General features: G+C 37.8%; 1 protein-coding gene across 3 annotated transcripts in view; it reads left to right on the forward strand.

Annotated features, from left to right (window-relative positions):
* VPS13B (vacuolar protein sorting 13 homolog B) overlaps positions 1-13,276 on the forward strand; it is a 433,545-nt gene that overhangs the window by 377,874 nt on the left and 42,395 nt on the right. For all 3 annotated transcript variants that reach the window (XM_054270120.1, XM_054270137.1, XM_054270129.1), the window contains exon 43: positions 5,609-5,770. In XM_054270120.1, the coding sequence (XP_054126095.1) occupies positions 5,609-5,770 (162 nt within the window). The remainder of the gene's footprint in view (positions 1-5,608; positions 5,771-13,276) is intronic.

Raw genomic sequence — 13,276 nt, forward strand, 5'->3', positions numbered from 1 at the left:
CTATCATGGCACTACAATAACAAAGCCCCCAAAAAAGGATAAAACATCTGTTTTATATCAAAAAATTCTTTTTTAAGGGCATTCCATGGTTTTCTTGTTGCAAAAGGACATTCATAAAACAAGATCTAGTGTGATTTAAATCTTCACAGCTGGCTCAAATATCAATGTGAACAAAAATCTTTGTAGCTCCAATTTCTGTTTTTTGTCATATTTTGAACAATGCTTTTAATAAAAAACAAACAAAATATAAGAGAGTCCTTGTAGGCTGCTTAAACCCAAAATATTTCTGACTTAGTACTAGTCCCTCATCTAAGACATGTGTGGCAACTACTGCAAAATGGCCTTCAGAAAGGTCAGTTTCCTCTTAGGATGGGGGGAAAAGAGATCTCTCAGACATAGCTATACATATAAATAAAATGTGGTGCATAAATATTTAAATGTTTTAAACCACATCACAGTGTGAATGACTGACTGACTACTCTGTGCCTTGAAGGAATATTTTGAGTTGAAAAAACTGGAATTGTATATTTGATTAAGTAGAGCCATATGTCGCATGGTATATTGCTGACAGGTACATTCTATGAATAGTTGGTACTGATTTATACATGGATTTGGCAATGTTAACATGAGCCACAGGAGGATATAATTCTGTAATTGTTGCTGTAATTTTCTCGTTTCCTCTCATGTCAGGGGTACTTGCCACCATGTTCTGATGTGGTGGGTATCTAGCCCAGAGTATTTGAGATTAAAAACTTGCGTCGCTTTGAAATTAGGGAACAGTTAACGCACAAGTGGGTTCAAAATAGCTTATTAAATTAATTGTTGCCAAGATGTTTTTTATGTGCCTTTACCTCCAGTTTGAGGGGGTTGGCATGCCCTGAAAGGGGAGGGAATACATTTCCCAGTAATAAGCATTGTTTGATGTCTGCTGTTCACACAAAATGCAGTATAAATGCTACAACTAGAAGCATGAATGTAATAACCGGGAAAAGTTATTTGAATTCTCCACATATTTTTTACTGGATTAAAATCTACAAGTGATGTTGGAGTCAGTAGACAGACAGATGAAGCATGAAACAATTTGGCCATGCACCTTTAGGTTAGGAGTTCAGAAGTAACAGAAGCTCCTGTCAGTGTCTTTGTTTCCTAGATATGGACTGATTGTTGTTGTTGTTGTTATTTTTTGGTGGAGGTTTTATGGTTGGCGGGTTTCTTTTAAATTAAGTAACAGTCAGCATTTTGAAAGTACATTAAGCCTAAAAAGTACCAGGCTTTATACTTCTAAGTCACATGCTGAAAATCTGAGAGGATTAGCACTTTTTAAAAACAGTTTCCCCTTCTGACATATTTCACTGTCTAATCTGAAACCCCTGTTTAACTACAAGCGGTAACTGGCTAATGCATGTCTAAATACAAAGCTAGAGTAATGGGTTTAATAATTAAAGACCTGGGCAAGGAACTTCAATATTGTTATTAATTTAGTTTTATTATTTAATAATAACACAGAGACTATCAAGTGAGATAGAAAATGCATGTTTCCTTTGAACATACATTGGTGGAGCATGTGGGGTTTTTTTCCCTTTATTTGGGCATTTAAGCCGTCATTAATTGTTTTACAGCCTTATTGTTTTGAGATATCTAGAGACAGAGGTCAGCTGAGAAAACAGCTCTCCAGGTATGGTACGAAGTGTTATTTCTGGGAAAAAGCTTTTCCTTTGTGGTCTCACATAAACCAGGCATCGCAACTCTTTTCCCAAACTCCTCAAAAGTTAGAAAAGCTCCTGATTTAAACCTGTTTTAGACCACTAGAACTTTTTTCCTCAAGGTCAGCATGGTGCTTAATATTTCTGTTGGCAGATGCATAAGTTTTCTTAATGAGCTGGGAACAGTCAAAATGCCGTCTGTGATCGTAGTGGTTTCCCCATCTTTCTACAATAAGCACAAATAACAAAGGGAAAAGGGTACAGGAGGTTCCTACCTGATAATGCCAGGACATTGCTGTGAGAGTAAAGTTTAAAGAATCCTGAGGAAAATGTTGTTTTCTCTTAGAGAGCCTTCAAGGGAGACAAATTTCAAAAGACTTTCTGTGAAAAAAACCATCACCTGGTGATTGTGTGTGTCTGTGTGTACATGAGAGGGTGAGAAAAAGCTTGCACAAGCCTTCAGTAGCTTGTGAAGCACAAAGAAAATTACTTTGTGCATATGAAGAGGCCTAGGCTTTTATGGTGTGGGTGTTTCCCAGATCCAGAAATGCTTTGAAATAGCTGTGAGGTAAGACACAAGCAAAAAGTCCTGAGACTGGAAAAGCCTGGTGACTAGTATTATGTGGGATGATTTTCCCCTCTCTGAATAGAATTCACAAAATATTTGAAAGACCAATAAAGGAGAGACACTTTCCAGGCCTCTCTGAGAGAAAATAACAGCTGAAAAATGATCTAAAGAGGGGCAGGAAATTGTCCCCCAGGAACTGACCCTAATCTGTATCTGATTCAAGCTGTTAATCTTTTGCTGATTCTTTTGATATGTTTTAATTCAGAGAGGGTTTTTTTTCCTAATCCGCACTTAGGTGTTTTCAGCTCCTGGAGTCATCATTCAGCCCTTCAGCATCATTGCCACACAAATGGCCTGATTCTATTTGGTTGAATTGTACCTGGTTTCTCTAGACATTCTTTTCTCAATCAAGATGTCTTCACTCCATCCTTTTGCTGACTCTTTTTTCTCCTTTTCTGCTTACTCTAGAAGCTTCTACTGTCAGACTTGAGCAGCAATGTGGGATCCAGTTCCCTGTGATGGGTACAGGGTGCTGCTGCAGATCCCCAAGGACAAAGAGGCATGGGTGTCCAGTGCATAGTTGCCACACTGAGCTAAAGCATCCTCAAAGCTTCCTTGATGTTCCTTTAGTCATCTGTTGTTATCAAGACTGGAGGCATCAGTAGCTTTCTCTCAAGCCTGGTAGTACAGAGCCATGCCCTATTATGCAAATCTTGGTGTTTCCTTGGTTAAAACTTTGGAACTGTTATAAAATGGAACCTAAAATACCTCCTTCCCTTAACTGTTGTTGTTAAAAGCATTGAATTCTAGTAGCAAATCTAGCTTTCAAGACTAATGATCAATGGCAGTCATTCATCGGCACCAAAATATGTGCAAGTGTATTAATAATTCCTGATAGGATAACATTCCCCAAGCAGAAGTTAGAAGTTCTATGCATGCCAAAAACTCACTAGATTCTCTTTTCCCTCTGGGAAATGCCAAAACCTACAGTCTGTGTTTACTTACTTGACGCTAGGTTAGCTACTAAGGTAAAAAGAAGGAAGTTCATCATCTTATGGCATTGTTCTTTCAATCTCTGTGTATCAACAAGAAAATGTATTGGAGTGAAAAGAAAAAGCTTTTCTTAAATTCCCCTGATGTTGTATATAGGTTTGACTCTAACAATATGCTGAGCTCTGTGAATAGTAAATCCTCCCTTTTAAAAAGAACATTTTGCAAAGCTGTAACAGGAAAATACATATATTTGCGGTAGACCTATGGGTATGTGGGTATGGCGGCTTGACAGTAAAAAGTCATAGATCCTCCACTAGAAAATGCCAAAAAAAACTCTGTACTCACTGTAAATGACAGCCTGTAGCACACTCAGATCTGCTACTGAATGTGATACAGGCATACTGCTCTGTAAAGAGTTTTGCTGCTTGGAAGAAGTGCAGTTTTGGTTATACTCACCTGGCTCCTGTTTCACAAAAGATACTTGATCTTATGCAGAAGAAGTAAAGAGATTTGGGAAGAAGTTTTAATCTGAATATTCTCATGCTAAAATATTCCTAGGATGAATAGTCTTTGCACAAACACTCCCAGGCAATCATTCTGACATTCAGTTACAAAAGGAATTACAACCTGCCTTGATTAAGGACAAAGAGGCACAGACACAAACTGAAACACAGGAAGTACCATCTGAGCATCATGAAAAATATCTTAACTGTGAGGGTGACCAGTCAGTGGAACAGATTGCCCAGAGAGGTAATGGAGTCTCCTTCTTTGGAGATATTTAAAAGCTGCCTGTATGGAATCCTGTGCAGCTTGCTCCAGGTAAACCTGCTTTAACAGGGGCGTTGGACTTGATGGCCTCCAGAGGTCCCTTCCAGCCCCAGACATCCTGTAAATTCACCTTAGGTTCTTCTGGAGAAACCAGCAGTGAACATGGATCGAAGGATGCTAAACTGGACATGCCTTGCACACTTCACTTCTCAGAAAAACTTCCATGTACATCACCCAGTAATGTGCTACAAAAAATGCACCAAACTGGTTTTCAAGGATAACTAAGGCTGCATAGCGAACTATGAGGAAATTTTTCTCTCCCTCTTGTTTGATCTCAGAATTTCTGCAGGCTTCCAGGCACATTGTTATCAAAGAGCTAAGGGATCCATATGATTAGAGGCAGGTAAGGTGGTAGCTTTGTAACATCCATTTACTAGGTCCACTGAGAGAGCAAGGAGGGGAAGCAGAATCAACTCACAAAATCCATGGAAGTTCCATAAGTTAGACATCATGGGAAGAAAGGATGAGAAATGAGTAGCTTAGCTGTGTTGGGAAGAAGGAAACCAACCAACAGAAAAATATTGTCATAACAGTGTGCTAGGAAAGATGGGTCAATAAGAGGTAACAAAAACCACAAGAAAATGAATATTTTGTGTTAGAACCATTAAATTGCATAAAGACTATCCAAGTGTTGGTTGCTTTGAGTAATTGTTGCAGTTGCTAGATTGTTGCTTGTAAGTGGAAGGTGCCAGCCCAGTCGTGACTGGGCAGAAATACATGAGAGATGATCTCCAAATCAAATTGTCAGTCACACTTTGACCTCTCCCATACAGAGGATTATAGCTCATGCCTTCAGGGGTAGAAGACCTGTAGCTGTGGCAATTTTGTGACTATCATATAGTCTCATTATGCCAACAGAGTGACAAGCAGCCAGATGAAAAGCAGCAAGAGTGGGATGGAAAGATGCTGGAGAAAAAATACTGTAAAATCTAAAATACTTTTTTTTTTCCTATTAAATGGCATGATACATTTTCAAACCAGTCTCGTGGTGCTGTGAAAGTACTCTATTCATGTCTGCTTTTTTTCCTTTAGTTGTCTTTTCAAGTGGTATCAGAAAAAAGGGAATATTCTGCTGATCCACAGCAATATTTCAAATTAGAAGCAGAAGCTGGGGAAGAGGAACTGTAAACCTGTTGGCCTGAGAGCTCAGCTGTCAAGCACTGAGAAACCTCTTCATTCCTCCCTGCTCAGCCTGTTGTACTCTGTCTGCCCTATGTAACATCATTTCCCACTGAATTTAATGTTGTTGAAGTCGTTTACCCAAATTAGAAAATTTAGTTTTATTGTTGTTTTAAATCCTTAAGATTTGCATTACAGAAATATAAAGTAAAATTGAAGTCTTAGGACATATTTTGCCAACCCAGAAACTAGATTTTGCAGAGATTACTATGAGGCCAAGGCTGAGGGACGAGATCTTGCATTTCTGTGTTGTAACGGTCGCCACTGGGCAGGCAGCTGCCAAATGTCCTGCAACTGACATTGATTCTTCCTGGCTTTTCTATCCCTTTCCTTTCAGAACCAATGCCCTGAGGCAAAGGAGTTTGTCTTCAGCCATTTTGTGATCTGTAATGACACCCAAGAGACGCTGAGGTTTGGCCAGGTGGACACTGATGAGAATATTTTGCTGGCTACTCTGCACAGTCACCAGTACAGCTGGCGCTCGCACAAGTCCCCACAGGTATGTCAGAAACAGCCCTTCCAGGGCAGCCTTTGCTAAAGCTGATGGTGGCTTCATGCACTGATTCTTTGGTTTTCTCTGTGGTCTCAACCATCTCTAAAGCTCCAGTTCCTTCAGCAGTCACACCCTGGGGCTGCAACACAGAGAAAAGGTAAACAAAGTGTGAGGAAAGCCAGAAGTCTTTCAAAGTTGCTCAAGGGTAGAACTGGATGTGCACTTTTTGTAAAACAAAGCAGTTGTGTGAAGCTTCTGAAAAAAGGAAGGACAACTTGCCAGGTTTCTATAACTAAGTGATCCATGTTTCCTGAGATGTACATTAGAGATTTGGGGAATTTTTTTAACCAGTTGTTTTTACCAGAAGCATCTGTTCACTGAAATTGTTTGCAGAAGAGCGTCAAACTGGACAAAGCTCTCAACTTAGTGCTTCCCTTAGAAAAGATTTGAAATTGTCAGAAACACCCCACTTATATAGTTTAAACATAAAAATAGTTTCTGGGTTATGGGATTTTTTGTTTTAAGGATAAACACTGAAACTGAAATAAAATACTTTTAAACTATCAACAGGAAGTATTTCAATGAAACTATAGAATCATTTAAGTTGGAAAGACCTTTAAAATCATTGAGTCCGAACCAATACTGCCAAATCTCCCACTAAACCATGTCCCTCCGTGCCATGCCTCATCTTTTAGACTTTCAGGGATGGTGACTCAGCCATTCCCTGGGCAGCCTGTTCCAATGCTTGACAACCCTTACCATGAAGCAACTTTTCCTAATATCCAATCTAAACCTTCCTGGCATAACTTGACACCCATTTCCTCTTGTTCTGTTACTTGGTACTGGGGAGAGGAGACCAACACTTGGGAAGTAGTAAAAAATAGACTTCTCATCTTTGTTCATGACAGGACAAGAACATAAATCTAATTTAAAAAGTGTTTGTGGAACAGCAAACCCATTTCTTCTCTTTTCTTAGTATATACCCAGCTCCTGCTGAGTATGAAATTACAGAGCTGTGCCACCCCATTTGCTGAGCAGTAGTCCTGCCCTGAAAAATTACTAAAATTTTAACAGATCCTAGAGGAATGTGGTGAATGGGAGTTCCTAACTCCTCTAGAGCCCTAGAAAATACCAGTCTTAGCATGTGAGAAAAAAGGCAAATTTTGAATTGTAATTCTAAACAGAACTTGTGCCCACTTTCACCACTGACAAGTTTCAAGTTGCACTGGGAGGCAGAGATGGCAAATTTGCTGTGGTTTTCATTCGCATGTCCGCTGATGGATATGCAAAACTACTGAATTTTACATGAATGTGGTAATCTGTGCAGAGCAAAAACTGCCAAAGTAAACAATTGCAGTTGACACTGAAGTCAGGGCGTAAGTCAAGAGGAAGCCAAGCTCATAAAGGACCATCTTAGCCCAGCAACAGAGGAACTGTTATAAAAAGTGTGTGCTGGTGTCATAGTGCCAGAGAGAGGCCTTTGGCGACTTTGAGGCTCTGGAGCAGTCTGTCCCTTTCCATGTTTTAAAAGACATGTTTTCTCACACACACAAAGCACCTGTGATGCCCCATCCCACAGGTGACCAAACCAAGTGGTGACTGTGCTCTGTGAAGCTGGGCACATGTCTGAGTGTGGGACAAGATCCCCACTCATCAGGTGACTTAGGATTATAGTTGTTGTAATTCCCCTTGGTTATGTGAGGGACAAAGAAAGCTAAATAAGTATAACCTGTAACTCATAACCAATTATCACTTGCATTTGTAGCAACCACCCAAAATTAGATTTAAACCTTTAAACCTTTTCATAAATTCATGGAAGAAGAAGAAGGAAATATTTAAAGTAATGTAAATAAACTCAAAACTAAGTAAGGCTTTCCTCTTAAAAAATTCTTACATTCATTTTCTGCTTACTTACATAAAATTATTCAGTTGTGAGAATCCTCATTTTAGATAGATTTACTAAAGGTGTAGTTCTGAGTATGATGTATATTCAGTAATGGTTCAAACTGAAAGGAGTCTTAAAAATGAAGATTATCTCAAGCAAATGAAAAGTTGAAGAATTAAAGGGACAGCTCGTTACTGATACTTTCTCTTAGTTGCAACTGAACTGCTAAAACCCACCATCAGAATAAATGGAATTAGACATCTAACACCTGGAAAACTTAAACTGTGCTTTCAGTCACAGACTTGAGCAGTGCAAAACATTCCATTTTCACAGCTGCTATTTCAGTTTCTTATTAAATGAAAATAAAAATACCGGATGAAAGGTGGAAAAGTCCATCAGAAGCCCAAATCACACATAAGGGAATGGGTGAGGGGACAGTAGGAGCTTCAGATTCATTTTTCAGATATTCATTCTTCAGCTAACAGTTGGTGATGTCAAAGGGTTTCCCCATTCTGTTTTGCTCTGATCAGATTTAGATTCAATGAAGAACTGGGCTGATAAAAAGTCAGGAGTGTCATGATGGATTCCCGTGTCCCAGGAGATGGCAAAGCCAACAGCTGACTCCTGACTCAGCCACACTGCTGGCCAGCAGGCTCCTCTAGTAGGGAGATTCTGCTTCCCTTGTCCCAACCTTTGGTATAATTTCAACACGATTTCTGCTCTCTTAACATTTTTAAACAGCCATGTGTTGCTGGGAAATCTAGAGATTAAAAAACAGCACTGAAGTAATTTCACTGAAACTATATGGGAGCAGAGGCTTTCTACACACAGTTGAGATAGAACCAAATTTTCTTTACAAAGGTCTTGTAAAGAGAGAACCTTGGCATTTCCCTTTAAGCCTTTTCATTTGCCAATACAAGTCCGTTGTAAATACAACATTCAGAATGGCAGTTAATCTAACCAGCACAATCCCTTGTCATTTTAAATCATACAAAAAAGTTTGTTTAAATATTATTACAAATGTTGTCATGTACATTTTTTTAATGATTAATACAAATCCTTGAAATGAAAACAACAACTCAATCAAGACATCAGGTTGTCCCTGTTGTACTGTGGCACTTTTCTAATTGTTTCCATGCAAAATTATCTAGCAGCTTGTTATCCAAAGGTCAGAATAATGCCCAAGCAAGGACAAACCCTCTGAGTGTCATATTCATGGAATGCTAGATGACTTCATAGTTATGAAATTATTTCATTTCTCATGATAATTCCTGACTTGCCAAGTTAGTGAATTTTAAGAACTCTGAGAGCAGATTGTAAGATAAATGTGAAATAATCCATACTTCTGGAGTCAGGGACTTCCCTCCAGGCATTAGTTCATACTTGACTTACTTGACTTACTCTTGGGGATAAAATGAGTTAGGACAAGGTCTTAGATACCACATTCTCTTACTGGGAAAGAAAACCAACTTGCACAACTTTGGCTGGCTCATGTTTCTTGTTACACAGGCACTAAGAAGCAGCGGTTGCCATGAAATACTTTATTTAACCTCTGCAAAATGTTTTTTTAGTATGGCAAGGCAGTTCAGTTAAATGAAAATAAATAGTTTTAAAAGGATTGTATTTCTTCTACATTCACATCAATAAAATTCTCCATTTTTCTTTTGCTAATTAAGAATAGAGATGCAGTAATTGCCCATTTAAATTCTTTAACACAATTAAATATATATACACCTAAAATATATATTTTAGCAGATAGTTTTATAACTATTTATTTACATTTAGAATTAATTTTATTATTAATGAAACTATAGACTAAAATTTTAAAAATTTCAACTTTTTTATGTTACAAAAACAGTTATAGCACACTAAGGATTTGGATTTATCAGCTCTTGATGGTGTCCCTCCAACTGTTTGGCTTAACTTAAAGCTCCTTGCTTCCTTCATTTTTTCCCTGCCTGGATCCTTTACATTTCAGGGAACCTAACCTTTCCCTTTTAACTTTCACTCTGATTCCTGCAAGTCTCGCTACTTTGGCTAAGATTTCAGAAATAAGTCTGAGGTCCGATGCTCACTCTTCTACAGCACTCCATCCCCCCCACATTTTCCTCAGATTTCACGAGGTTTTGGCCCCCCTGAGGGATAAGACACTCCCAATTGTATAGTCCCTTTCAGAGTTGGGGTAGGTCCAAAACTGATGGTATTTGAGGCTTTAAGCAATTCTATCTAAAGCTGCCAGATTTTGTGAGTTCCTTCTGCAGATTTTAATGAAAGTTAGAGGTCTGTTAGATATCATTAAAAGGGAAGAGAAGATACATCATTCCTGTGCTCTGCAGACAACACTGGCTCCTACATTATTATTGGATCAAGTCTGCACTCCTTATCTTGATCTTCGCATTGTTTTGTGGGATGGGCCCCAGTTACATCAAAAGTCACGTTTGTCTCCAAGACAGCTGTGTTTTTTAGATGAACTGGAGCATATGATACATAGGGTGAAACTCTGAAGTTAGAAGAGATCAGATCTTCCTAGCAATTTACTCAGAGTTAAGGAATTCTGTCTTGCAAGACAGTAGGCAATTGGAGGGTCCCACTAGGGATCACAGCAAATGTAAAAACCAGATATCCATGTGAGAGTCCCCTGAATGCATTCTGCAGAGATTGTTTGCTTATGAACAGACAGCAGAAATTGTCTATAATGTGCTAGTTATTGCTAGTTGTTTTCCCCACACTCAAATTTCAGCAGAGTCCTCTGAGGAAGCCCAGAGTGATGGATTTAAGTTCACTGGTGTGCTTTCTATACAAAACATAATGTTGCAGAGTAGAAGTTTTAAGAAAGTAGCAGTTCTCAAACCTTTCTGTATTCTCCCTCCAGGGTTACAGTAACAGTTACACATTTTCACTTTTCATCATCTTTAACTTGAAGCAGCAGATATAATAGATAAAAAATCAGTTGCTATGTTGAATTGGGCAGTGACTTCAATGAGAATGTGGGTATTAATAAAATATATTTATTTCTTATCAAAGTAAGTACATATGCCTGAAATTGTGTCATTTTATTGCTACTTTATAGAATTTGAGGGAAAATATATCTATCACCTTTTTGATCATACACTTACAAAGTCTTGAGTAGATATTAGTACTGGTTAGTACATTATTAGTACCTTCATTGGAACATATTTAAAATTTTTCTTATTTTAAATAGTGTGTCTGTGAACAAAAATTCTAAATTTTATGAACATACTTTTTAAAGGCTACTGTTGTTTTACAAATAGCAAATTTGCTATATGAGAACTTCCTCCTTGTTCTACCAAAGAAAAGACTGAAACCGAATTTTGATTCATGTTGCAGCAGGATCACAATTCATGGTTATTTACTTCCAAGTTGCTGTTCTTTTAAATATTGGGTTATATAATGTAAAATATTACGTGCAGTAGTCTGGGTTCAAACCTTAGAAACTGTAATTTATATATCAGTTGTTATTGGGATATTTTCCCTTTTTACTGTTTAGGAAGGTTACAAATTCTCTGAACAATCTCTTGTACTTTACGTAATCCTCCCCAGGTCATTAGAGAACAACATCAGGCAAAAAAAGCTGTATGTTATTTTATACTCTTCACACAGTGAGAAGAGTGCTATTGCTTTTTTTGGGGTTCCTGCATTCTAAATCAATGCTCATACTGTATTACATGTAATTGAATTTCTAGACAATATTTGGGGCAGATAAGGATTAATATTATCCATGAACATTTATAATTTGGTTACTGCTCCTTAACTAAAAGATTTTTCTGCAGTGTTTAGGGTGGGTTTGTACCTGTGAGGTTCAGGTCTGCTTTGCAGGTAATGTTGAGGTTCACAACATCTCCAGGACCCTCCAGGGTCAGAGTTTATCTGCCAAGTGTGATTTTTTTTCTACTAGCCAGCGTGAGGGTGATGGAAGTTGCCTTTTTCCATGCTCTGTACTGGCTTTCTGTCCTACAAAGGCCAATGGCATAGAACTGGCCAGATCTCCCAGGTCACTTGAGAAAATGAAGCCAAAGTGAAATTCAAGCTGTTTTTGTGGCCACTACAGCTGATAGTATGCAGAATAAATATTTCATTCACTATTTTTTTCCCAATACTAGTTGGTTTTATTATAGTGAATCTTAATCCTAATAAAGAGCCAGCCACCTTGTATTGTGAAAACACAGTAAAAAATACTAATCAAGCTTCTCCTTTAGTTTTTCAATTAAAAATTTCTTTAGCTTCAAGTCTTAGAATTCAGCTCCCATCTCCAGAGCTACATTTCCTCTGTGCTGCTGCATTATCATAGCTTTTATTTCATTATATTCTGTCTTTTAAAATAACCACTGCTCCCACACCATTTAGCAGGTCCTCACCTGATTCTTCCCAAACTCTCGAAATTCATAGTGATTACCCTTGTTCCCCCCCCAAAAAAAACTTTTCCTAGTTTCACTTAGAAGACAAATACAGTCTTAAGAACCTTGGTGAAACCAAGCTAAATCTGGTGAATCTACAAGCAAAGTAGAAATCAAATTTGCATCACTAAGCATTTTGAAGGCTCAAGCTTTGAATTACTTATACAGCTGGAAATTGATGCCTTTTCTGAACAGGCTGAATTCTTAGTCTCACTTTTAGTCCCCCATTTTATTCCTCATGCTTTGTCATATGACACACAGCTTTATTTACTCAGACCATAGCCTTCACTCACACATCTAGCTGAAAACCTAAGTAAATTTTGAGGAGCACATAGAAACATTCTGTGAAGAGGCATGATAAAGACATTATTTTAAAGATAGTGCTTTTCTAGCCATCTGCTCCAGTAAAAGCAGTTTCATCTTAGTCTGCCTTCCTTGAAGTAATTTCTATTCCTCTCAAAACAGAAATCCATAATAGCTAAGAATTACAAATCCAAGTCTAGTCAAAACAAAACTCTCTGGGTTATCTGCTGGTATATTTCCCTGACAGAAGAAGCAGAAATCAAATATTTACATGAATGAGTGCCTATCTTCACGTATACAATAGATAGTATGTTTAAATTCTCTCTAAGCTACAAATTTTCGCTTATCAATGGATTGTATTTCTTAGAATGCTTTGAAGTCTCTTTTTTTGTACCTTAATGCAGTTAATTCTCTTTTCTCCTAATATATGTCCCATACCTAGCTATATTTATTGAACTTTTTTGAATAGAGTGTCTAATAAATTCTTAGAATTAGCATAAAGCTTGATCAATGAAAGAGTTAATGACAATCATTGCAAATCTTTAGTATCAGGTCACTTTGATACCTGTTTGGTCACAGTGAGGTGCAAATAAAACCAAGGTTCTGGTTCAGTCCCTGTACGGGCCATTCACTTAAGAGCTAGACTTGATGATCCTTGTAAGTCCCTTCCAATTTAGAAAATTGAGTGAGTCTGTAAATCTGTTTTCTGCTAAAATGATGCTAATGTCTGATTACTTATTTCTCTAAAATCATTGCCATTATTTCTAGAGATCTTTGCCAGAAATCTCACATTTAAATAATCATTCAGAGGTCCTTTTTTTGTTTTCATGGAATGCAGTCTCTTGGCTCAAAAGTAAAGTTACACAGCACCCAATTCTTATACTGTTAGGTCATTAATACAAATATATT

Source organism: Melozone crissalis, unplaced genomic scaffold (assembly GCF_028551555.1).
Source record: "Melozone crissalis strain CALT ecotype California unplaced genomic scaffold, PUWL_Pcris_2 ptg000002l_1, whole genome shotgun sequence".
Taxonomy (NCBI): domain Eukaryota; kingdom Metazoa; phylum Chordata; class Aves; order Passeriformes; family Passerellidae; genus Melozone; species Melozone crissalis.